The 27,768-nt window shown below is 45.4% G+C and overlaps 1 protein-coding gene across 1 annotated transcript; it reads left to right on the top strand.

The window, feature by feature from the left end:
* Nucleotides 1-15,775: 15,775 nt before the first annotated feature.
* LOC145818219 (uncharacterized) lies at nt 15,776-18,520 on the top strand. Its single transcript, XM_082912804.1, has 5 exons — nt 15,776-16,579; nt 16,708-16,869; nt 16,963-17,556; nt 17,639-17,737; nt 17,946-18,520. Exons 1-5 carry the CDS (start codon nt 15,917-15,919, stop codon nt 18,381-18,383), a joined length of 1,956 nt encoding a protein of 651 aa, XP_082768930.1. The 5' UTR covers nt 15,776-15,916; the 3' UTR covers nt 18,384-18,520.
* The last annotated feature ends 9,248 nt before the right edge of the window (nt 18,521-27,768 follow it).

The raw sequence follows: 27,768 nt of genomic DNA, 5'->3' as shown, positions 1-27,768 counted from the left end.
CCATCATGCAAGAGGGTCCGAATAAATGTCCACGTGTTTAAATCCTAATGCATGAGAAATGGCAAATGAACCCTACAATTACATATCTGCCATCATGCAAGAGGGTCCGAATAAGTGTCCGAGTGTTTAAACCCTAATGCATGAGAAATGGCAAGTGAACAACATAATTACATATCTGCCATCATGCAAGAGCGTCCCAATAAGTGTCCGAGTGTTTAAACCCTAATGCAAGAGAAATGGCAAATAAACACCATAATTACATACTTGCCATCATGCAAGAGGGTCCGAATAAGTGTCCGAGTGTTTAAGCCATAATGCATGAGAAATGGAAACTAAACACCATAATCACATATCTGCCACCATGCAAGAGGGTTCGAATAAGTGTCCGAGTGTTTAAACCGTAATGCATGAGAAATGGCAAATAAACACCACAATTACATATCTGCCATCATGCAAGAGGGTCCGAATAAGTGTCCGATTGTTTAAGCCATAATGCATGAGAAATGGCAATTAAACACCATAATTACATATCTGCCATCATGCAAGAGGGTCCGAATAAGTGTCCGAGTGTTTAAACCCTAATGCATGAGAAATGGCAAATAGACACCACAATTACATATCTGCCATCTTGCAAGAGGGTCCGAATAAGTGTCCGGGTATTTAAGCCCTAATGCATGAGAAATGACAGGTAAACACCATAATTACATATCTGCCATCATGCAAGAGGGTCCAAATAAGTGTCCGAGTGTTTACACCCTAATGCACGAGAAACGGCAAGCAAACACCATAACTACATATCTACCATCATGCAAGAGGGTCCGAATAAGTGTCCGACTGTTGAAACCGTAATGCATGGGAAATGGCAAATAAACACCATAATTACATATCTGCCATCACGCAAGAGGGTCCGAATAAATGTCCGCGTGTTTAAATCCTAATGCATGAGAAATGGAAAATAAACCCTACAATTACATATCTGTCATCATGCAAGAGGGTCCGAATAAGTGTCTGATTGTTTAAACCCTAATGCATGAGAAATGGCAAGTAAACAACATAATTACATATCTGCCATCATGCAAGAGGGTCCCGATAAGTGTCCGAGTGTTTAAACCCTAATGCAAGAGAAATGGCAAATAAACACCATAATTACATATCTGGCATCATGTAAAAGGGTCCGAATAAGTGTCCGAGTGCTTAAGCCCTAATGCATGAGAAATGGAAAGTAATCGCCATAATTACATATCTGCCATCATGCAAGAGGGTCTGAATAAGTGTCCGAGTATTTATACCCTGATGCAAGAGAAATGGAAAATAATCACCATAATTACATATCTGCCATCATGCAAGAGGGTCCGAATAAGTGTCCGAGTGTTTAAACCCTAATGCATGAGAAATGGCAAGTAAACAGCATAATTACATATCTGTCATCATGCAAGAGGGTCCCAATAAGTGTCCGAGTGTTTAAGCCATAATGCATGAGAAATGGCAAGTAAACAACATAATTGCATATCTGCCATCATTCAAGAGGGTCCGAATAAGTGTCCGAGTGTTTAAACGCTAATGCATGTGAAATGGCAAGTAAACAACATAATTACATATCTGCCATCATGCAAGAGGGTCCCGATAAGTGTCCGAGTGTTTAAACCCTAATGCAAGGGAAATGGCAAATAAACACCATAATTACATATCTGCCATCATGCAAGAGGGTCCGAATAAGTGTCCAAGTGTTTAAGCCATAATGCATGAGAAATTGCAAGTAAACACCAAAATTACGTATCTGCCATCATGGAAGAGGGTTCGAATAAGTGTCCTATTGTTTAAACCGTAATGCATGACAAATGGCAAATAAACACCACAATTACATATCTGCCATCACGCAAGAGGGTCTGAATAAGTGTCCGATTGTTTAAGCCATAATGCATGAGAAATGGCAAGTAAACACCATAATTACATATCTGCCATCATGCAAGAGGGTCCGAATAAGTGCCCGAGTGTTTAAACCCTAATGTATGAGAAATGGCAAATAGACACCACAATTACATATCTGCCATCTTGCAAGAGGGTCCGAATAAGTGTCCGGGTATTTAAGCCCAAATGCATGAGAAATGACAAGTAAACACCATAATTACATATCTGCCATCATGCAAGAGGTTCCGAATAAGTGTCCGAGTGTTTAAACCCTATTGCATGAGAAATGGCAAGTAAACACCATAATTACATATCTGCCATCATGCAAGAGGGTCCAAATATGTGTCCAAGTGTTTAAAGCCTAATGCTTGACAAATGGCAAATAAACACCATAATTACATATCTGGCATCATGTAAAAGGATCCGAATAAGTGTCTAAGTGCTTAAGCCCTAATGCATGAGAAATGGCAAGTAATCACCATAATTACATATCTGCCATCATGCAAGAGGGTCTGAATATGTGTCCGAGTATTTATACCCTGATGCAAGAGAAATGGAAAATAAACACCATAATTACATATCTGCCCTCATGCAAGAGGGTCCGAATAAGTGTCCGAGTATCTAAACCGTAATGCACGGGAAATGGAAAATAAATACCATAATTACATATCTGCCATCACGCAAGAAGGTCCGAATAAGTGTCTGAGTGTTTAAACCCTAATGCATGTGAAATGGCAAATAGACGCCACAATTACATATCTGCCATCGTGCAAGAGGGTCCGAGTAAGGGTCCGAGTATTTAAGCCCTAATGCATGAGAAATGACAAGTAAACACCATAATTACATATCCGCCATCGTGCAAGAGGGTCCGAATAAGTGTCCAAGTGTTTAAGCCCTATTGCATGGGAAACGGCAAGTAAACACCATAACTACATATCTGCCATCATGCAAGAGGGTTCGAAGAAGTGTCCGAGTGTTGAAACCGTAATGCATGGGAAATGGAAAATAAAGACCATAATTACATATCTGCCATCATCCAAGAGGGTCCGAATAAATGTCCACCTGTTTAAATCCTAATGCATGAGAAATGGCAAATGAACCCTACAATTACATATCTGCCATCATGCAAGAGGGTCCGAATTAGTGTCCGAGTGTTTAAACCCTAATGCATGAGAAATGGCAAGTAAACAACATAATTACATATCTTCCATCATGCAAGAGGGTCCCAATAAGTGTCCGAGTGTTTAAACCCTAATGCAAGAGAAATGGCGAATAAACAACATAATTACATACTTGCCATCATGCAAGAGGGTCCGAATAAGTGTACGAGTGTTTAAGCCATAATGCAAGAGAAATGGCAAGTAAACACCATAATTACATATCTGCCATCATGCAAGAGGGTTCGAATAAGTGTCCGAGTGTTTAAACCGTAATGCACGAGAAATGGCAAATAAACACCACAATTACATAGCTGCCATCATGCAAGAGGGTCCGTATAAGTGTCCAATTGTTTAAGCCATAATGCATGAGAAATGGCAATTAAACAACATAATTACATTTCTGCCATCATGCAAGAGGGTCCGAATAAGTGTCCGACTGTTTAAACCCTAATGCATGAGAAATGGCAAATAGACACCACAATTACATATCTGCCATCTTGCAAGAGGGTCCGAATAAGTGTCGGGGTATTTAAGCCCTAATGCATGAGAAATGACAAGTAAACACCATAATTACATGTCTGCCACCATGCAAGAGGGTCCGAATAAGTGTCCGATAGTTTAAACCCTAATGCACGAGAAACGGCAAGCAAACACCATAACTACATATCTGCCATCATGCAAGAGGGTCCGAATAAGTGTCCGAGTGTTGAAACCGTAATGCATGGGAAATGGAAAATAAACACCATAATTACATATCTGCCATCACGCAAGAGGGTCCGAACAAATGTCCGCGTGTTTAAATCCAAATGCATGAGAAATGGAAAATAAACCCTACAATTACATATCTGTCATCATGGAAAACGGTCCGAATAAGTGTCCGAGTGTTTAAACCCTAATGCATGACAAATGGCAAGTAAACAACATAATTACATATCTGCCATCATGCAAGAGGGTCCCGATAAGTGTCCGAGTGTTTAAACCCTAATGCAAGAGAAATGGCAAATAAACACCATAATTACATATTTGCCATCATGCAAGTGGGTCCGAATAAGTGTCCGAGTGTTTAAGCCATAATGCATGAGAAATGGCAAGTAAACACCATAATTACATATCTGTCATCATGCAAGAGGGTTCGAATAAGTGTCCTAGTGTTTAAACCGTAATGCATGAGAAATGGCAAATAAACACCACAATTACATATCAGCCATCATGCAAGAGGGCCCGAATATGTGTCCAAGTGTTTAAAGCCTAATGCATGAAAAATGGCAAATAAACACCATAATTACATATCTGGCATCATGTAAAAGGGTCCGAATAAGTGTCCGAGTGCTTAGGCCCTAATGCATGAGAAATGGCAAGTAATCACCAGAATTACATATCTGCCATCATGCAAGGGGGTCTGAATAAGTGTCCGAGTATTTATACCCTGATGCAGGAGAAATGGAAAATAAACACCATAATTACATATCTGCCATCATGCAAGAGGGTCCGAATAAGTGTCCGAGTGTTTAAACCCTAATGCATGAGAAATGGCAAGTAAACAACATAATTACATATCTGCCATCATGCAAGAGGGTCCCAATAAGTGTCCGAGTGTTTAAACCCTAATGCAAGGGAAATGGAAAATAAACACCATAATTACATATCTGCCATCATGCAAGAGGGTCCGAATAAGTGTCCTAGTGTTTAAACCGTAATGCATGAGAAATGGCAAACAAACACCACAATTACATATCTGCCATCATGCAAGAGGGTCCGAATAAGTGTCCGATTGTTTAAGCCATAATGCATGAGAAATGGCAAGTAAACACCATAATTACATATCTGCCATCATGCAAGAGGGTCCGAATAAGTGTCCGAGTGTTTAAACCCTAATGCATGAGAAATGTCAAATAGACACCACAATTACATATCTGCCATCTTGCAAGAGGGTCCAAATAAGTGTCCGGGTATTTAAGCCCAAATGCATGAGAAATGACAAGTAAACACCATAATTACATATCTGGCATCATGCAAGAGGTTCCGAATAAGTTTCCGAGTGTTTAAACCCTAATGCATGAGAAACGGCAAGTAAACACCATAATTACATGTCTGCCATGTTGCAAGAGGGTCCGAATATGTGTCCAAGTGTTTAAAGCCTAATGCATGACAAATGGCAAATAAACACCATAATTACATATCTGGCATCATGTAAAAGGGTCCGAATAAGTGTCCGAGTGCTTAAGCCCTAATGCATGAGAAATGGCAAGTAATCACCATAATTACATATCTGCCATCATGCAAGAGGGTCTGAATAAGTGTCCGAGTATTTATACCCTGATGCAAGAGAAATGGAAAATAAACACCATAATTACATATCTGCCCTCATGCAAGAGGGTCCGAATAAGTGTCCGAGTGTTTAAACCCTAATGCATGAGAAATGGCAAGTAAACAACATAATTACATATCTGCCATCATGCAAGTGGGTCCCAATAAGTGTTCGAGTGTTTAAACCCTAATGCAAGAGAAATGGCAAATAAACACCATAATTACATATCTGCCATCATGCAAGAGGGTCCGAATAAGTGTCCGAGTGTTTAAGCCATAATGCATGAGAAATGACAAGTAAACACCATAATTACATATCTGCCAACACGCAAGAGGGTTCGAATAAGTGTCCGTGTGTTTAAACCGTAATGCATGAGAAATGGCAAATAAACACCACAATTACGTATCTGTCATCATGTAAGAGGGTCCGAATAAGTGTCAGATTGTTTAAGCCATAATGCATGAGAAATGGCAAGCGAACACCATGATTACATATCTGCCATCATGCAAGAGGGTCCGAATAAGTGTCCGAGTGTTTAAACCCTAATGCATGAGAAATGGCAAATAGACACCACAATTACATATCTGCCATCTTGCAAGAGGGTCCGAAAAAGTGTCCGGGTATTTAAGCCCTAATGCATGAGAAATGACAAGTAAACACCATAATTACATATCTGCCATCATGCAAGAGGGTCCGAATAAGTGTCCGAGTATCTAAACTGTATTGCACGGAAAATGGAAAATAAATACCATAATTACATATCTGCCATCACGCAAGAGGGTCCGAATAAGTGTCTGAGTGTTTAAACCCTAATGCATGTGAAATGGCAAATAGACGCCACAATTACATATCTGCCATCATGCAAGAGGGTCCGAGTAAGGGTCCGAGTATTTAAGCCCCAATGCATGACAAGTAAACACCATAATTACATATCCGCCATCATGCAAGAGGGTCCGAATAAGTGTCCAAGTGTTTAAGCCCTAATGCATGGGAAACGGCAAGTAAACACCATAACTACATATCTGCCATCATGCAAGAGGGTCCGAATAAGGGTCCGAATAAGTGTCCGAGTGTTGAAACCGTAATGCATGGGAAATGGCAAATAAACACCATAATTACATATCTGCCATCATGCAAGAGGGTCCGAATAAATGTCCGCGTGTTTAAATCCTAATGCATGAGAAATGGCAAATAAACCCCACAATTACATATCTGCCATCATGCAAGAGGGTCCGAATAAGTGTCCGAGTGTTTAAACCCTAATGCATGAGAAATGGCAAATAAACACCATAATTACATACCTGCCATCATGCAAGAGGGTCCGAATAAGTATCCGAGTGTTTAAGCCATAATGCATGAGAAATGGCAAGTAAACACCATAATTACATATCTGCCGTCATGCAAAAGGGTCCCAATAAGTGTCCGAGTGTTTAAACCCTAATGCAAGAGAAATGGCAAATAAACACCATAATTACATATCTGCCATCATGCAAGAGGGTCCGAATAAGTGTCCGAGTGTTTAAGCCATAATGCATGAGAAATGGCAAGTAAACACCATAATTACATATCTGCCATCACGCAAGAGGGTTCGAATAAGTGTCCTAGTGTTTAAACCGTAATGCATGAGAAATGGCAAATAAACACCACAATTACATATCTGCCATCATGCAAGAGGGTCCGAATAAGTGTCCGATTGTTTAAGCCATATGTAACAAGCCCGCGGGGGACCTCGCTACAGCTCGGACTCGACTTTTGTTAGTCACGGTTCTAAGTCTGAACCAAAGAGTCCAAATCCGGCAAATCGTTTTTGAGAAAACAGATTTTTGGAAGAAGTGCCAAACATGGACTGCTTTGCCAGATACAGAGTCGCCACCTAAATATTTTATTTTGGGAAATTTAGGAAACCCTGACTCGGTGCCAAAAGGCCATGTGTCCGTCATCACCAAAGTTGCCTCGGCTCGGGAACTTGGGTACGATTGGGGAAGGTCACTTCGTGAGCACCCCCGCTCGCCCGGTCATAGACCGGCCTCTACTAACCATGATATCAATTTTTGAAAATTGTGTGTCCTTATTCCGGTTATTAGCCTAGGTTACTATGTGATGCGCACAGCATACAAGTATAGATTGGATCGTCTGAATTGGAACAAAACATTTCATGTTTGCTTTTGAAAATGGTTTGCTACCCGCAGGTAGGCTTGAAACATTTGATGATTTATTCCAATTCAGATAACCCAACCTTCACCCACAGGCATTCAGGCAGTTATATCACATAAGCATATAGCCTCATGGTAAGCATGCTATTCATGGCAGTCACTCACACGTATGTAAGGATGCTAAAGCATAAAGCTTACCGAGTACTCCAAGCCAAAATAGAAACTCATTAGAAATCATGCATGAATCCTAAGTATATAGAAATGCCTAATGCAACACATGCAAAATGCAACTACAGCAGGCTCGGCTATTCTAAACATGGCATATGGAATGCTATAACTAACATGTATTCAATTTGGAATTGAAATACAAATGCAGTTAGTATGATGCGCCGAGCCCGGTGCATGCAAAACAGATGAATGAATGCAAGTATGCTATCATACTGTATGCTAATTTAAATATGCCCTAATCTAACCATCATAAGCTGGTAAATAAAAGGGAAGAAAGACGTGGGGTTGGAAGACATACAACACACACACGCACACTTATTACAGTTATGCCCTCGTGCAGAGGGTCCGAATAAATAATACAGTCCCAAATGAAAGAATAGTACAGTCCAAATATTACAGTCCAAATATTACAGTCCAAATAATATAATTATTCCTAATTAATCAAATTAACTAAGAAAATAAATAAAACTGGCATGCAAGCCAGGGACTGCCTTGCTTCTGATGGATGATGTATGTTAGGCTGCTTTGCACGGAAATCCACCGGGATGCCCCGATTAGCCTCTGTTTTACAATTATTCTTGAAAAGCGTGCCAAGTCCCGGAAAGTTGTTGATTCCTGATTTTGCTGCAACAGAGAGCAGGAAAGGGGCATAGCAGTGTATTTTCACAGATATATGCATACCTCGATCCTCGTGCCACCAATCACGCACACCAAGGCATGATGGCCGAGGAATCGAAATGCACAATTTAATGTAGGATGAATGCACATGAAAACACAACAAGACCTAACTCCATCATGGATGATCCGGAGTGTCGGTGACTGGGGAATTGAGATACATTCCGTCACTCGGAGTATGAAATACACCTCGTTTCCCGTGCCCGGGCTAACTCCTCTCCCGAACACGATGCAATATGCATGACATGCATGAATGCAACTAAGATATAGCCTAGCACGCACAATGCTATGAAAATGAGATGTCTCGAAATGCGTGCACACGGGCACGCAAACCGAGGCGATGGCAGAATGCGATCTAAGATACAACCTAGTATGCACTATGCTATGAAAATGAGATGCCTCGAAATGCGTGCACACGGGCACGCAAACCGAGAAAATGACAGAATACAATCTAAGATACAACCTAGTATGCACAATGCTGTAAAAAAAGAGATGCCTCGAAATGCGTGCACACGGACACGCAAACCGAGGAAATACATGAATGCGATCTAAGATACAACCTAGTATGCACTATGCTATGAAAATGAGATGCCTCGAAATGCGTGCACACGGGCACGCAAACCGAGAAAATGACAGAATGCAATCTAAGATACAACCTAGTATGCACAATGCTGTAAAAAAAGAGATGCCTCGAAATGCGTACACACGGACACGCAAACCGAGGAAATACATGAATGCGATCTAAGATACAACCTAGTATGCACAATGCTGTAAAAATGAGATGCCTCGAAATGCGTGCACACGGGAACGCAAACCGAGGCAATGGCATACGCAATGCAATATGGCTAAAATGGCATGGAAGATGTAACATGGACTTACACTAACATGAGAGAGCCTCAGCCACACTCACATAGGATGCCGATGGATGAAAATGAAGTGCCTCGAAATGCGTGCACACGGGCACGCAAACCGAGGCAAGGCATACGCGATGCAAATGATATGGAAAATGTGATATGGGCTTATACCAACATGAGTGAGCCTCAGCCACACTCACATAGGATGCCGATGGATGAAAATGAGGCGCCTCGAAATGCGTGCACACGGGCACGCAAACCGAGGCGATGATATAATGCGATGTAATGACATGGAAATGGAAAGCAATCACTCTAATAGAATTTCAGCACTAAAATATGAGGGAAAACAGTCCCGAAATGAGGCGAAATGACACTAAATGCATGGAATTGTCCCGAAATGCGAATTTAGGCACCCGAAATGGCCTATAGCTATGCCAAACATGCACAATATGGACATGTAATGCAAAGACAGAAGCTAGGAAGTCCCAAAAAAGGCACTTTCACAATTATAAACATGGCCAAACAGCAAGCATAGGTAGGGCAAAAATGGCATGCAAGAATAGGGGCCAAGAGAGGGGTAATGAAGCAAGTGATATAAGAAAAATCCAAACTGAAAAATTCCCTTTTACAACACTAAAGAGGGACCAAAAATATGCACATTTACAGTTTATGGCAGCCTCAAAATCAGTATACAAACATGATAGAAATGCGATGCAAAATGAGGCTCAAAAGTGGCTATAACATGAGGTATGCAAAATATTTACCAAACAGCCAAAGACCCTTAATAAAATATGTAGAATGGACCAAAATAGGACTATTTACAGAACTGTAAAATGGCCAAAAACAAAAGCATGATAGACTAACTAAACATGCAAGAATGGGGAATAAAAGAGAGATATAACATGAAGTGGCATATGGAGATCCCCAACCATGAAAGGACCTAAATGAAACATGAAGAATGGACCAAAATAAGCACTTTTTCAGAACTGTAAAATGGCCAAAAACAAAAGCATGGTAGGCTGCCATTGCATGCAAAAATGGGACCAAAATGGGAGTATAAAGGTAAGTACAACATGGAAGTCCCAAATGGTGTTGAGCCCTTCTTCAATGTTGAAGAGGGGCTCAAAATAAGCCTAATATCAGTTTACAACATGCTCAAAAACATATTACTCATTGGCCAAAAATAGCATGCAAGATTATGACATATAAGAGGATCAATGAAGCAAGTGCATCATGGAGGGCTCAAACAGGGTTGAGCCCTTAATGAAAAGTGAAGATGAGCTCAAAAGAGGGCCCCTTTCAGTTAGGGCCGGAGCTTGAAACAAAAAGCATATAGGGCTTACAAATGGATCAAGAAAAAGGGTCAAAAGAGGAGAAATGTCACTTACCCTTGAAGACCAAAGTTTTTGTTGCTTCTGGGACCAATTTGCAGCTCCTTTAGCCTTTGAGAAGCTCTCCTTGTTGCTGGAAATGAAGTGGTGATGGTAGAGCTTGGTGGTGTAGAAGAAATGGTGATTAGGGACTTGGAAGTTTTTTAGGAAATGAGAGGGATAGAGAGGGATTTGTCTATGGAAGCTTGAAGACAATTTTTTCTAACCCTAACATATGATATGGCTTGCTGGTTATAAGGGCAAAAAATGGGGTGTAAAGGTGGGGGAAAAGGAGGGCAACTTTCCCCCACAAAATATCTCCCGGATATTGATATTTTCTGGGGGATAAAGCTCTACAGCTGTAAAGTGAACAGTGCAAGGATCTCGGCCGGCCAGTTACTTTTGCTGCAGGTGGCCGGCCGGCCACACCCCCTAGCCGGCCGGCTAGGGGTCAAAAGGGTCAAGCAGATTTAGTGGCCGGCCACCACATGATGGTGTCCTCCCATGTGTGTACATCACAAATATGTGGTTCAAAGTTCAAGAATGTGGGTCCAAGGGTTCAACATTAGCCCGGAAGGAGGGGTTCAAAAGGGTCAAATGGAATTACTGGCCGGCCACCAACTTTTAGGGTCCTCCCAAGTGTGTACATCACAAATATGTGGTTTGGAGTTCAAGAAAGTGGGTCCAAGGTGTTCAACATTAGCCCGAAAGTAGGGGTTCAAAAGGGTCAAATGGAATTACTGGCCGGCCACCAACTTTTAGGGTCCTCCCAAGTGTGTACATCACAAATATGTGGTTGAAAGTTCAAGAAGATGGCCCTAGGGTGTTCAACATTAGCCCGGAAGTGCGGAAAACGGGCGCCGGAGGGCGTCGGAGGATGTATAACTAGTTGCTGCAACAATTACTGGCCTCCCACCCTTCAGTGACCTTCCCGGTGATACAACAGAGGTACCTGCCAAAAATGAACGAGAACCGTTGCAAAACAAATGTTCGGGGGCCAAAACACGCAGTTCGGGGTCCCGAAAATGGGCTGCTAAGCACCGAAAGTGGCATTCGGCCACGAAGTGGGTTTCTCAGACCCCAGTGTCCCTCAAAAGGGAGAAAATAGGAAGTATGCCAAAAATCAGAGCAAACGGAGATGGTTAGGCGGTCCCGAACCGAGGCATACGGCCAACGATCCCGAAAAACCGGAAACCGGACTCCGAAATGGGAAAAATGGCCTACGGCCACCAAATGTAGCCCACGGGCATTGAGAGTTCGTCTACGGGACCTCTCCCTCCCCTCAGGAAAAGAAACAAAGAAAACCGAGCCTGGTTCGCAAACCCAGGCAAAGCACAAAAGAGGGTTCGGAAGTCCGGAGGCAGGGCTCACGGCCGCAACTCTGAAACTTCTGAACGAGCACATTATGCAACATCACCAAGCGCTCAATCAGTGACGTCTGAGTCTTAAGGTCGGTCAAAAATGGGGTGTCTACAGTTGCCCCTCTTTGACAGAACTCGGAAGTCACAAGTGACGGGAGTGAATGTCAAAGCCTAGAGACGACCCATTTTTGACAAGGCCGAAGACTTAGACAAACGTACAAGATAAACAGAAATGTGCCCGCAGGCATGCCCGTAGGCAGGGGGCAAAATGCAAATGATAATGCAAGAAGATTTTGAAGATTGGACTTATACGCTACGCGAAGCCGGTCATCCTCATGATCATGCGAATGCAGCAAGCTGTAATGAAGCAAGTATTCGCAAATAGATGCAACAGTTTTAAGCAAGAATGCAAAGCAACAACTACATTTCATACAGTTAAGAATGCGGAGGATTATTCAATCCCTGCCACGTCTCACACGGAGAAGATACGATACCTGCGCGATTCGTCTGGTCGCACCAGCCTCAATTGAACCGTACACACAATATCGTGCCTGCAAAAGAGAGAAACTCAACGAGCACAATATGCTAACAACATATATTTAATGTGATTCCGAAAGTTTGACACACGCAGTGTCGGTGAGTGAACGCATCGCAATGCAAGAGTGGAACATGCGTGACAACGTATGCTCAAACATAGAGGTATGCCAATATCAAGAAGTGTGCATAAAAATGTGAGTATGCTCATGAGAATGCAAGTTATGTGCATGATAGTACAAAATGAGCATGAATCAGGGTACCCGTTTGTCAAGAAATAACGAGTACGGAAACGCGTGTTTCGGCGAAGGCAACTCGATCGCGGCCTCCGATCCGCTTCTCTGAAAGGCTACAACTCATTCAAAAAGGATATACTTCGATTTCGATGAATGATGATGAGACATATGTCAGAACTTGAAGCTGAAGTCCCGCGGATCATTTCGCGACCGGAAGTGTACTTTTCTTAAACTTTTTCAGGTCCCGGGAACTCCGATCTTCCTCAAAATTTGCAGGGAGCTAGGTGAGCCTGTGAGGGACATGGCCGACCATTTATCTTCCCAAGGGGAGGTGGCCAACCGGTTTTCCAAAAAGCAAATAGCTGGCCGGCCAGTTTTCCAAAAAGGAAATGGCTGGCCGGCTAGAAAAAGTGGCCGGCCGGCCATATGCCCAAATCCGAGGGCATTTTGGTATTTTCACCTCCTTTTTGATGCTCCTTCAATCCAAGACTTGGGGCCTATATAATGCAGCCGAGACTTCTTCCTTTCTTGCCTCCTACAACACTTTCTTCTCCAGATCTGAGTTCCATACGCGTTTTCCAACGCCCCACGCAAGTTGTTTCCACAAAAACATTCAGTTTTAGACACTTTGAAGCGATTAAATTTCGGTTTCGGAGCTTCTTTTCTCATTTTCGCCACTTGAGGTAAGTTTGTCTCAATATTTGGAAGATTTTCTTGGGAGTTGACTTTTGTTGACTTTTTCATTTCCCGAGAGTTGACTTTTGTTGACTTTTTCCAATTTTGGCTCATTTTCGCTCATCTTCGCTCCTTTTGCAGATTCTTTGAAAATGGCGGGTAATTCTCCCCACGGCGGAGGCTTTCCAGGTGCCGGGGACGATTTTGATCCCATGGCTCTACCCCCGAGGACCCGACCTTTTATTCCCGGGAGGTACAATCCGCCAGCACATGTCCTCCCTCGTGCTGTCTTCCGTCACTTCACTAGCTTTGATGAGCGAGCACCTGGGGATCTGCTTCTCCGAGAGCCGGAGCATCACCTCTCTCATGAGGCCCGAGAGGTATTTACTTCATTTTCTGTATTTTTCGTACATTTCAGCACCTTTGCCATGCTTGAACACGCAGTTTAGCTTATGACATAGTACTTTGCTTGCATCCTGAACATGTAGTTTCAACACTCGAATTTCTGAACACTCGGCTCAAACACTGATTTGTCGAACACACAGCCCAAATTCGAAAGTGAACACATAGCCCACACTTTAAATTTTCTGAACACGCAGCCCAGATTAGAACAGTGAACACGCAGCCCACACTGATTGAAAGTTGAACACGCAGCCCAAACTTTAAATTTTCTGAACACGCAGCCAGACTTTAAATAGTGAACACGTAGCCCACACTGATAGAAATTTGAACACGCAGCCCAAACTTCAAATTTTCTGAACACGCAGCCCAGATTAGAATAGTGAACACGCAGCCCACACTGATAGAAAGCTGAACACGCAGCCCAAACTTCAAATTTTCTGAACACGCAGCCCAGATTAAATAGTGAACACGCAGCCCACACTGATAGAAAGTTGAACACGCAGCCCAAACTTCAAATTTTCTGAACACGCAGCCCAGATTAAATAGTGAACACGCAGCCCACACTGATAGAAAGTTGAACACGCAGCCCAAACTTCAAATTTTCTGAACACGCAGCCCAGATTAGAATAGTGAACACGCAGCCCACACTGATAGAAAGTTGAACACGCAGCCCAAACTTCAAATTTTCTGAACACGCAGCCCAGATTAAATAGTGAACACGCAGCCCACACTGATAGAAAGTTGAACACGCAGCCCAAACTTCAAATTTTCTGAACACGCAGCCCAGATTAAATAGTGAACACGCAGCCCACACTGATAGAAAGTTGAACACGCAGCCCAAACTTCAAATTTTCTGAACACGCAGCCCAGATTAAATAGTGAACACGCAGCCCACACTAATAGAAAGTTGAACACGCAGCCCAAACATCAAATTTTCTGAACACGCAGCCCAGATTAAATAGTGAACACGCAGCCCACACTGATAGAAAGTTGAACACGCAGCCCAAACTTCAAATTTTCTGAACACGCAGCCCAGATTAAATAGTGAACACGCAGCCCACACTGATAGAAAGTTGAACACGCAGCCCAAACTTCAAATTTTTTGAACACGCAGCCCATATTAAATAGTGAACACGCAGCCCACACTGATAGAAAGTTGAACACGCAGCCCAAACTTCAAATTTTCTGAACACGCAGCCCAGATTAAATAGTGAACACGCAGCCCACACTGATAGAAAGTTGAACAAGCAGCCCAAACTTCAAATTTTCTGAACACGCAGCCCAGATTAGAATAGTGAACACGCACCCCACACTGATAGAAAGTTGAACACACAGCACAAACTTCAAATTTTCTGAACACGCAGCCCAGATTAAATAGTGAACACGCAGCCCACACTGATAGAAAGTTGAACAAGCAGCCCAAACTTCAAATTTTCTGAACACGCAGCCCAGATTAAATAGTGAACAAGCAGCCCACACTGATTGAAAGTTGAATACGCAGCCCAAACTTCAAATTTTCTGAACACGCAGCCCAGATTAAATAGTGAACACGCAGCCCACACTGATAGAAAGTTGAGCACGCAGCCCAAACTTCAAATTTTCTGAACATGCAGCCTAGATTAAATAGTGAACACGCAGCCCACACTGATAGAAAGTTGAACACGCAGCCCAAACTTCAAATTTTCTGAACACGCAGCCCAGATTAAATAGTGAACACGCAACCCACACTGATAGAAAGTTGAACACGCAGCCCAAACTTCAAATTTTCTGAACTCGCAGCCCAGATTAAATAGTGAACACGCAGCCCACACTGATTGAAAGTTGAACACGCAGCCCACACTGATTGAAAGTTGAACACGCAGCCCAAACTTCAAATTTTCTGAACACGCTACCCAGATTAAATAGTGAACACGCAGCCCAGATTAAATTTGCTTGTAGCTTATTTCACTTCATCGGCACACAGCCCATTCCATTCCATTGGCACACAGCCCAGTTAATTTCATTGGCACGCAGCCCATTTCATTTCGTTATTGACACATGTATTCATTTTGAATGCAGGTTGGTTCCCGCAGCGTACGGGGGTATGGTTCCACCGCCGCGCGGGACTGGTACGCTGAGCTCCCGAAGGCTGTCCGAGATTTGATAGACTTGGCAGGGTTCGGGCCCTTCTGCGTTGGGTTGTCACGTTGTTCCGCCAGGAGGACTCTGATGGCAGCCTTGGTAGAGAGATGGTGGGACACCACCAACTCCTTTCATTTCTCTGCTACCGGAGACATGACCATGACGCCCCTAGACTTCGCTTTGTTGACTGGCTTAGACATAGGAGGTTGGCCCATCCCCTATGACGAGGATATGGGCGAGTGGGAGGCCGCTTGGATGTATCTATTGGGGGCTCGCCCGCCTGTTGACAGGGTTTCTGGGAGAGTCCGATACACTTGGTTCTCTTCCCACTTTCGGCAGGCGGAGATGGTGCCCGAGACTCCTGAGGAGACGGAGCAGTACGCCCGTGGTTTCCTTATGTTCCTCTTCGGGACTACCCTGTTCGCCGATAGAGGGAACACAGTCGGGCTATACCTGCTGAGTGCTCTGGTTGACCTATCACAGGTCCATCGATATGACTGGGGTGGCGCCGGCCTGGCTACCCTTTACTTTTATATGAGCGCGACCTCCCGCGGGCGGGGACATTTACTTGGCGGCTACTGGAGAGCCTGGGAGGTACTTTTCGGTCCCCTTGATTTACATTTCTGCTTTTCATTACTTGTACATTGCACTCACAGCGCACTTTTACAGTCTGTATTTTGCTCTCAGCATTTCGTACTTACATTCTGCACTGCTTTTCTCAGCTATGGGTCTATGTATACTTCCCAGCATTGGCCCCAGAGTTGGAGGTGGCAGGGGTTCCCATGACCCCATACTCACTAGTGTTCAAGGGCCCGCATCGGCCGAGACCCCGAGAGACCCTCATTTACCTGCGACAGTACTTTGACACTGTGCGGCATTCGGAGGTACTTCAGAACTTTCAGTTCCTTTCATTTTCATCTTTGATTTGCTCTGTATATTCCCAATTTCTGATTGGTTTATGCATTTATCATCTGCAGATCTCATGGCAGCCTTGGGCGTCCCTGGGTGATGGTCTCCGACTTCAGTATACCGGAGGGTCGGACATCTCCCAGTATAGGGTCCTGCTCGAAGGGCCGGTTGGCAGGGCATGGTTCCTGGGGGAACGCTTTCTGCGCCAGGTATGGGGGTATCTTTCTCAGGATCCTCCCGCAGTACCCCCAGTCAGTATGCGGACTGCTGACAGGCTCTCTTATTCGGAGGTAGTCGGCGCTATGCTGGGTAGCGATGCTTTACTATATCTTGAGGAGGGGGACTACGCCACTTACCGTCACATATATTTGATGCCTCCATTGACGGGAGCTCGCACCCCGATGACGAGGCCTGCCGGTATGTCATCCTCGGGCCAGGCCCGAGCTCGGGCTGCAGACGCCCCTTCTACTAGTAGGACTGGTACATCTAGAGGTGGGGGTAGACCGGTTCCTCCGGTTCCGTCTACTTATCCTCATCCTGGATGGCCAGATATGCCGACTGAGTTGATGGCGTGGCAGTATGGGGCTATCTCTCCGACCCCGATCCCGCTAGAGCCTCCGATGCCCAGTGATCGATACGCCATTGATCCTGACTCACCGCTGGTATGCTCCACTGTTTTTCATTCATCATTCAGATGCTTAGACATTCTTTTGTTCACTGATGATTATGAGCTCATATTTGCAGCCATCGCGAGGGTACATGGAGGAGGTGGTTGGACTGGTAGCCACACTCGAGGGCATGGTCCTGCGTAGGGAGGCACAGTTGTCTGTCGCGGGCATTCAGGTACCCTTCAGTTTTCTGGCATTTATCATACTTCTGATGACATGCTGATTTCTATTGCATCGATAGACTACTTGTGTAGAGCGCATCTGACACACACCCCACTTGTACACTGTATTTACATGCACCCACTTCACGTAGCTTTTGCTTGTAACTGCATTTGATGTATATATTTGGACTGATGTATTTGAACTGAACTTTTTGTTTTCAGATGCCTTCATGGTCCGGTCAGCCGCAGGCCAGGCCACCTGGGCCTCCTTGGGGAGCTGGGCCATCTGGGCCTTTTGAGGGAGTTGGGTCACCCGGGCCTTTTCAGGGGGCGGGGCCATCTCGGCCTTCCCGAGGAGCCGGGCCATCTAGGCATTTTCGAGGAGGTCGAGGAGGGCCTGTCCGCAGACGCAGGGCTCACGTTGTAGAGGTGGAGCCTGATGAGGATGAGGAGGATGCTGAGGAGGAGGAGGAGGCTACCGACCGTCAGTCAGAGACATCTGCTGAGGAGGGGGGCTCCGGTCTTGGTTTGGGGAACAGAGGCGAGGCTGAGGGGGATCCTGAGGATGATAGCTCTGACTCAGATGATGATGATGGTGCAGAGGTTGTCCCGCAGAAGAGGATGAGGAGTGCTTCTCGTTCCCGCTCCCGAGGACATTGATGCTGTTATTTCCTGCTTTATTTTTCTTTTTGCTAGTAGTTTGTAGCACTTTGCACATTGTTAGGGAGTTTTATTTTTTGTAAAACTTGTACCTTTGTTTGTTGTAAAGCATGATGGAATGAAATAGCTTTTGAAAAGGTGTTTGTATTTTAAACTTTAGCATCGTATCGCATCATTTTATTTCGCACAAAAAAAGAATTTGAATGGGAATGCGCATTTGTGTAATCACCAAGTCAGGTAGTGAACCGACGCAACGAACTAAGCAACTCAACTTACTAAGATATATCAGAACCTTTAGCTAGTTTACAACTCGATAAGCAAAATGCAACAACGTTGACAACGCAAATAAACAAGACTTAAACAAAGATTGCTTAAACAAAGCGCAATGACTCAAAAACACGAAACACGTCCGCTCGACAAACAACTCGATAAGCAAAACAACAACTTGATAAACAAAACAACAACAACAGAGTGTACTTTGGACGATCTGGGCACCGGAACGCATCCGAAACAGAGGGAAATAAAGGCCTTTGACTCTCCCGTTGCATGGAAATGCTTGAAACTTTCCCTCGAAGAGTAAAACAGGGCCAAGGAGATACACTGCAGCATTGCCGGCCACCTTTGGGAGCCGGCCATCTAATTTTGTGGAGAGAGACAGCTGGCCGGCCATTGTTGAAAAAGAGAATGGATGGCCAGCCAAAAAAGGTGGCCGGCCGGCCACTTATTCCTGCCGCCACCTGGTTTTTGACACGTGTCCCCATGAATAGTGTTTTTCCCTCTATAAAAGCCTCAACTTCGGGAACATTCATTTCATCTTAGTTTTACACAAAGATGGAGCCGTTTCTCGCGGAAAACTCACATCTTGGATCTCTTCTCTAGATGGCTTGGAAAAGCTGAACTTCCGGGGTTTCGGCTTGAATGCACTATTCACGCTGAGCCGTACTCCGCTACAGCTCCCTTTTCTCCATGCCGCGGCAAGGTTCTGGAACCCAGTGACACACGTTTTTAGCTTTGGCGGCCAAGAGATGTGTCCCACTTTCGAAGATTTTCAGGTTTTGATGGAGTCTGAATGCTCTGAGGTGATCCGTTTTGGCCATGCTCAGGCTTTAGGGCGGATGTGTGGGCTCACGGCGCATGACGCTCGATCTCTGATCTGCAGTGGGGAACTGGACATCCTCGGCTTGATCTATCGTTTTTCCGACGCCGGTGACCGCAACAACCATTATTGGCAGGGTTTCCGGCAACACGCCCTCTGCTTATGTTTGTTGTCTCACTTTCTGCTGTCCTCGGGCTTCGGCGGGGCTAGCATTCGCCTGATTGAAGTCGCCCAAGGCTTGAGAGAAGGGAAGAGCTGTATTGCCATGACCTTGGCCGAGACACTGATGGGCTTAGATTCTGTCTATCGCCGGGAGTCCACTGCTGCTGCAGGTAATATTTCCCACCCGACCTCACATATATATTTGCTCACATCACTCGACCCTCAGGCTCGGTTTTTCTCACAAAACCCTTGTCTTACTTTTCTCTCATCGTACATCTCTCTGCTCTTTATTCTCTCATTTTCCATCCCTCCCCTAGGTATGGTTAATGGATAAGTTGCAGGTTGTGGACTCTTGCCCAGCTTATTCAGCTCGAGGCTACTTCTTTCGACAGCGCCTAGTCAATGCTCTTGACGAAAGGTGGTGGTTCGATTGGATGTGCAACTTGTCCGCAGACGGCATTGCTTGGCGTTGTCCTTGGCTCAACCTCCCGGCAATGAGCTATAGTATGTCCCGGTTGATTGGGATCCAATTGATTGGTCTAACCCACTGCGTATTTTATTTTCCGTTCCGGTTCCTGCGTCAGTTTGGTCATGATCAGACCTGCCCACCGGAGGGGATTGAGTACCCAGCCGCTTTCCCGATCCGGGGTGCACACCTTGCCCGATATGCCACAGCATGGAGGACTAGAGAGCTCCTGGCCCCTGCTTCCACTTTCAGTTGCACTTTGTCCGATGAGTGCTTGGATTGGCTCAACGAGGAGGCACAGGTTGGGCCTAGCTTGGCATCAGATGAAAGAATTTTTGTAAGGCGGTGTAGTGGCCCTCTCTTTCTTTGGACTTGACAATCATGTTGTCCATATACACCTCGACCTCTTTATGGATCATATCATGCAATATTGTAGTTGCTGCCCGTTGATACGTAGCTCCAGCATTTTTCAACCCGAATGGCATCACTCTATAACAACATGTCCCCCACGGGGTAGTGAACGCAGTCTTCTCCCGGTCTTCGGGTGCCATTACTATCTGATTATAGCCTGAGAAACCATCCATAAACGAAAGCAAGGCGTGTCCTGCCGTGAAATCCACCAATTCATCAATGTGTGGCAAAGGAAAGTCGTCCTTCGGACTGGCCCTGTTCAAATCTCTGAAGTCTACACAGACCCGAATTCTGCCGTCCTTCTTTGGCACCGGAACAATGTTGGCCAACCAAGTTGGGTATTCAGATATCAACAGGAACCCTGCGTCAATTTGCTTGGTGACCTCTTCCTTAATTTTGAAAGCCCAGTCCGGGCGAATCCTTCTGAGTTTCTGTTTGACAGGGCGGGCCTCGGGATCAAGAGGGATCCGGTACTGTACAATCTCAGGATCGATTCCAGGCATGTCTTCATAGGACCACGCGAAAACATCTTTGAAATCTTTTAATAAAGCGACTAAGCGCTCGCGCTCCTCTGAAGACAACGTGGACCCGATCTGGACCAGCCACGGGTCCTTCTCAGTACCAACATTCACAGTAGTGATTTCATCCATTAAAGGTTTAACAAATCTTTCCTGCTCTTGATCAATTAATCGTTGCAAAACTGGAGGAATTTCTTCCTCGTTGTTTTCATCAAAATTTTGAAAATCCTGATTTAAGCAATAAATCAAAGGCACAGAAAAATACTCAGAAACCACGTCCACATCATTCTCATTAAATATTTCCAAGCCGTCAGATTCCTCTGTTACAACAGACTCAAAAGAAAATGAAAATGACGACCTAGACAGGACTGTGGTATCCGGGTTATCACCCCCAGGAATACTGGACTCAGACTCAGTCGAGCTGGAATCTGATTCCGACGTACAAGATTAGGTAGAATCAGATTCCGGCTCACTACCTGACCCGGAACTGCTAGATAAAAAGCCTTCTTCATATTGCCAGATGAGAGAAGGTGCGATAGATGCATCCAAGATCGGCGCTGGAAAGCCCGCAGCTATTTCATCTCCAATCATAGAAACCGAAGAGTTATCCCCCAAGCACTCTTGGTCAATTGGAGGATCTGATAGTAGACTCGCCAGTGCTACCCCCATTTCAAGCTCTGTGCTCTCAGGATCCACTGTTCTACACTGCTCAACCTCAGTTGGTGGGTCTGTCTGCGCTTCGGCAACGTCATCCCCAGATAATTGTATGTCGAAGAAGATTTCAAAACCAGGCACGCGCGTTTAGCCATGGCTCCGGGAAGCCGCAGAATGGAAAATCTTCCCCCTCCCGGACGAAGCGTCCGTTTAGGGTACCCCAGATGGGCCTATGCATTAACTCAAATGGCTTCCCGGCCTTCTTCGCTCTGGCCCTTCCGGCCATTTCTTTCCCTTTCCTCACCCAGTCCTCTTTGGTGGGCAGATAACCCAGTCCAAAGGCGTGAGGGTTGTGTGGCACTTCGGCCAACACTGAGACGCCCTTCCGGCCACTTCTCCCTAATCCCATCCCGGGAGTATGTTTTAGCTTGTTCGTGAGGTAGATAGATTGAGCACTAACGTACATACCCTCATTCACAGCCATGACATTCTGCACCACTTGAGCCTCGGCCAAAGTGAACCCCGACAAAAACACATCCTCCGTGCCGTGCTCGATCTCCAAGACAGGTGTGGACACCTCCGGCGGCGGATGGATTGCTGAATTCCCAAAAACGATCGCTACCCCTTTCCCGTGAGGGTACTTTAGCATTTGATGTAGAGTGGAAGAGACTGCTTTGACCTGGTGCAACCACGGTCGCCCCAAAAGTAGGTTAAAGGTTGCAGGAACGTCCAAGATATGAAATTCAATGTTGTGCTGTCCTGGACCAACCTTGGTTTGAATTTTAACAGTCCCCATCACTTTTCTGCTGGTATTGTCGTATGCTCTGATCACTTGGGTAGTTGGGACGAAGTCCACGGGCTTCAACCCGATTGCATATGCCGTTCTGGTCGGGCAGACATTAATCGCAGACCCGGTATCAACAAGTACCACCGGTATCCACTTATCTCTACATTCCACAGAAATATAGAGAGGTTTGTTATGATTTGTGCCTTCAGGCGGTAGCTCCTTGTCCGGAAAGGTTAATGCCGGGGAACCTCCTCCCGGAAAAACCAGCCCAACCAGCTGTTCAGGCGTGGTGTCTATGGAGAGTTTGGACTTGTCCATAGCAGATAGGACGGCTTCTCTATGTACTCATGATGCCATTAGCAGTCCCCAGATGGAGATGTCTGCTTGTATCTTCTTTAATTGTTTCAGCACAGCTTCCTCTTCAATCTGCTTCTCCTTCTGTTTCTCCGCTTCTCTATCCTTCCCGGATGCCTCGGGTTGGTCCAGGTGTGGGGGTTTGAAGTACCGCCCACTTCTTGTCATATGGTCAACCTCATCGAGGTACCAAGTGTCATCCGGTTGATTATTCCCCCAGTCTTCATCTGTGTGGGCAAGACATAAGTCATCGTCTTCCCACCACATTCCATCGGCAGCCAACGGACACCTGTCTGGCTCCGGTTTAGTTGCACTCGCAGTACTCCCTGTCCACATGCTCGCAGCATTCTCTATTTTCGTGCACACAACACTTTCAGTCCCCTTAGGGCCTTTAGCTTTCCTAATTCTCTCAGCCTCCTCAAACTTTTCTCGTTCCAGCTGCATCAGTACAGCTGTTTGTTCAACAATTCCCGTATCCATAATGCCCATGTCTCGAGCGAAATTCTTAGCACCGGCGCTCTCCGGCGATACAACTTGACTTTCGGCCGTTCCGGCCACAACTGATACTTCCGCCCCTGCCGGGCTCTATTCTGGTTGGGCTTCCCCCACTGCATCTGGTTGATCCTCGAGCCATCCAGTGGCCTCCGCTGATCCCTCATAGTCGTACCAGTTGATTGACGTATCCCCCAGTTCCTGGTCATCGAAAAATTGCAGGTTGGCAAAGTCCTCCTCTACGGCTGTCAGATCATCTGCCCATAGCCCAGATCCATCCCCCCAGATCATGCATAGCTCTCCTGTCTCTGGCAATTCTATACCTAGCCCAATTCGGCTCGTTGATAGGATGTACTTGCTTGGATCATAGGCTCCCCCAGCAAAACTCTGTCCAGTTCCAGATTCAACAATCTCATTCTCTCCCAAAATCTGCCCTGCCCCGTCTTCGACGGTCACCACCATCGGTTCTGGTTGGGTTTTGGAGATGTCCACCATGCACAAGAAATCAGTGCAATCGGGGAGGAGCACCTCCGGCTTGGGTAGGTTGGTAGGTGTAATATAGATACTAGGATCGTAAGATGCGACCCCAGTCTGGATAAAATTAATTCTGTTGGGAGGGGGAGGTTGGTTATGTGGTGGGAGAGGGTTGGTTGTGACATTGGGTTTATCAGGAGGCGCGATCACCTGTTTGTCAATAAGATCTTGGATCTCATGACGCAATCTGTAACAACGGTCGGTGTCATGACCGTGTTGTTGGTGATACGCACAGTATTTTGCTGGGTCATAAGAGGGGGGGAGTGGATTCGGTAATGGCTTTGGCTCCAGGGGTTTCAAATGATTTTTTTTGATCAATATTCCCAGAACTTTGGTCAGGGGCATATATAGTGGGGTAAAGGTTCTTTGGCCTCGCGGTTGGAATCTGTTGGTTTGTGTGTTGCTTCCGGACGCGCCGGAGAAGGGTGTGGCAGCCATGGGCCTTGGAGGGGGAGGGGGAGTGGTGGTGACCATACTAACTTCCGAGGCTCTTGTATTTGCAGCGCCACTCGGGCCCGCATTGTTGTTACGGTTGAACGTCCTCCTCGGTTGTTCTCTGTCGTGGTCAAACAGACCTTGTTTCATTGCGTCTTCAATTTGCACCCCCATCTCGTGTAAATCTGCGAAAGTAGGGAAGGGGACTACAATCATTCTCTGCATCAACTTTGGGTGGAGATTGCGCACAATCATCCAGATTTGATCTTTGTCAGTGGGCCTTAAGGTCATCATTGATGTCTTTGCCCTCCATCGGATTACAAAGTCCGAGAAAGTTTCCTTGGGCTCTTGCCTTGTCGTTTCAAGATCACGAGTTGTGATCTCGATCTGAGTGTTGTATGAATATTACGCGACAAAGGCCTCAGCCATTTCATCCCAATTCCTTTTCACTTCATCTTGTAACTTTGTGTACCAGTGGGCGGCCACACCCGACAGGGTTCGACCGAATAGTGAGAGCTTCTGTGGTCGTGTTAGGCCCATTGGCCGCAAGATGTCTGCAAACAGTCGGAGATGGACCATGGGGTCGCCGGACCCATCAAAGCGGTCGATTTGTGGCATTTTGAACCTATCGGGGAGTGTTACGGCCTCCTCGGTATATCTGTCTTCGATATCCGGCATAGCCTTGACCCCTTGGGATTTCTTAAAGAGTTTCTCAAGTTTGCTCAATTTCAGAGCTGTATGATCAACCTCGACCTCGAAGGGAGAGTCCGGGTGATTGGGTGTATGAACCTTGGACAATTGTGGCGGAAGCGGGGGCGGAGCTGGCCCCGTTGGAAGATTTGTGTCCTCTTGCAGATTCTGGATAGTCGGCACAGTATTCTGGGTGTTTGGAGGAGCGTTCTGAACAACAGGTGTCAGCTCAGGTAATGGAGCCCTCGCCGGAGGAGGAATTTGTTGTGAAGCAGATGCTGTATTCTGTTGTTGCAGTCTGGTAATCAGCTCAGCCTGCTGGGTCATAATCTCAGCTTGTTGCTTAGCGAGTTCATCCCGGCGAACGGCATCCTGTTGCATGGCTCGCATGGTTTCTTGCATTTGGCGCATCATCTGCTCAACTCCTGTTGGTGCCGTCATACTGTTTTGATTTGTCCGAACTACTGGTAGATCTGTCTCAATGGGGATCTCAATCTGACTGTCCACTGATGGGGGAAACCACTGTTCTGGTGATCTCTGTTCAGATACACTGCGCTTTTTCTGCTTCCTTCTGGTAACAGGGGGTAGAGAATGGAACACTGGCTGTCCGTCGATTAGATCCTCAGATCGATGGAGTCGACGACCTCGTGTCCAAAGTGCTTGGGGAATGCCTGCTGGGTTGGAAGCAATTGTGCTAGAACTGACCCTAGCAAAAGATAAATAAAGCGAAAAGGAAATAAATAAACATATAAACGGACAGTATAACAGCTTAAAATAAAATGCATGACACACAGCCGGGCATAATCAACACACAGTCAATAAGCTGAACACACACTGTCCTCAAACACTGATTATTATCCCTGTATCACTGTCTCCTAGAACAGAATCTGATACCCGCAGATAGCTGATTCTCAAATACTGGCTGATGCCCGCAGGCCTGATGCCCATAATACTGAACTGATGCCCGCAGGCCTGATACTGACAATACTGAACTGATGCCCGCAGGCCTGATACCCAAACTCATATACTGAACTGATGCCCGTAGGCCTGATACCCAAACTCATATACTGATACATGCATTCCTGTAGAGACGCACTCTAAAGCACATAACAGAAAAGTGAGAGCCAAAACACCCCTATGTTGGGGTATGGTTTTCCTGTCCTATTTTGTCAGGAGCTAGGGTTTTGCTACGCACACAGCGGTTTCAAACAACCCATAAACGGGTAAGCAACCTGTCTTAATTTGGAATGGTCACTATGGATCCGAATATGCACTAGGTCGAATGGTCAAAGAGGGTGCCCCGGTAAAACCGGGGTTTGTGTTCCCATACTGGCAGAGCCCACAACCGGTCAGCCTTATGTTCATGCCTTGACAAGTCAAGCCTCCGGCAAACCGTTCAGGAATAGCAGATGGCAAACACGGTGTCCTAGGCGCACCAATGCAAATGCAATGCAAAGAAGCACACAAGTGTAGTCAAAAACAGATATCACGAGTTCGAGTCAAGTTCTCTAAATCCCCAACGGAGTCGCCAGAAACTGTAACAAGCCCGCGGGGGACCTCGTTACAGCTCGGACTCGACTTTTGTCAGTCACGGTTCTAAGTCTGAACCAAAGAGTCCAAATCCGGCAAATCGTTTTTGAGAAAACAGATTTTTGGAAGAAGTGCCAAACATGGACTGCTTTGCCAGATACAGAGTCGCCACCTAAATATTTTATTTTGGGAAATTTAGGAAACCTTGACTCGGTGCCAAAAGGCCACGTGTCCGTCATCACCAAAGTTGCCTCGGCTCGGGAACTTGGGTACGATTGGGGAAGGTCACTTCGTGAGCACCCCCGCTCGCCCGGTCATAGACTGGCCTCTACTAACCATGATATCAATTTTTGAAAATTTTGTGTGTCCTTATTCCGGTTATTAGCCTAGGTTACTATGTGATGCGCACAGCATACAAGTATAGATTGGATCGTCTGAATTGGAACAAAACATTTCATGTTTGCTTTTGAAAATGGTTTGCTACCCGCAGGTAGGCTTGAAACATTTGATGATTTATTCCAATTCAGATAACCCAACCTTCACCCACAGGCATTCAGGCAGTTATATCACATAAGCATATAGCCTCATGGTAAGCATGCTATTCATGGCAGTCACTCACACGTATGTAAGGATGCTAAAGCATAAAGCTTACCGAGTACTCCAAGCCAAAATAGAAACTCATTAGAAATCATGCATGAATCCTAAGTATACAGAAATGCCTAATGCAACACATGCAAAATGCAACTATAGCAGGCTCGGCTATTCTAAACATGGCATATGGAATGCTATAACTAACATGTATTCAATTTGGAATTGAAATACAAATGCAGTTAGTATGATGCGCCGAGCCCGGTGCATGCAAAATAGATGAATGAATGCAAGTATGCTATCATACTGTATGCTAATTTAAATATGCCCTAATCTAACCATCATAAGCTGGTAAATAAAAGGGAAGAAAGACGTGGGGTTGGAAGACATACAACACACACACGCACACTTATTATAGTTATGCCCTCGCGCAGAGGGTCCGAATAAATAATACAGTCCCAAATGAAAGAATAGTACAGTCCAAATATTACAGTCCAAATATTACAGTCCAAATAATATACAAATTCCTAATTAATCAAATTAACTAAGAAAATAAATAAAACTGGCATGCAAGCCAGGGACTGCCTTGCTTTTGATGGATGATGTATGTTAGGCTGCTTTGCACGGAAATCCACCGGGATGCCCCGATTAGCCTCTGTTTTACAATT

The sequence above is a fragment of the Camellia sinensis genome, unplaced genomic scaffold (genome assembly GCF_055761805.1).
Source record: "Camellia sinensis isolate YWXY unplaced genomic scaffold, ASM5576180v1 Unanchor6, whole genome shotgun sequence".
Lineage (NCBI taxonomy): Eukaryota > Viridiplantae > Streptophyta > Magnoliopsida > Ericales > Theaceae > Camellia > Camellia sinensis.
Note: the sequence above shows the minus strand (reverse complement) of the source record. Positions and strands in the feature narration are given on the sequence as shown.

Coding starts and splice junctions, on each gene's coding strand:
- LOC145818219 (XM_082912804.1), top strand. CDS start 15,917: ATGCAGGTTGGTTCCCGCAGCGTACGGGGGTATGGTTCCACCGCCGCG. Junction 16,580..16,707: donor GCTACTGGAGAGCCTGGGAG/GTACTTTTCGGT, acceptor TGCTTTTCTCAG/CTATGGGTCTATGTATACTT. Junction 16,870..16,962: donor ACACTGTGCGGCATTCGGAG/GTACTTCAGAAC, acceptor TATCATCTGCAG/ATCTCATGGCAGCCTTGGGC.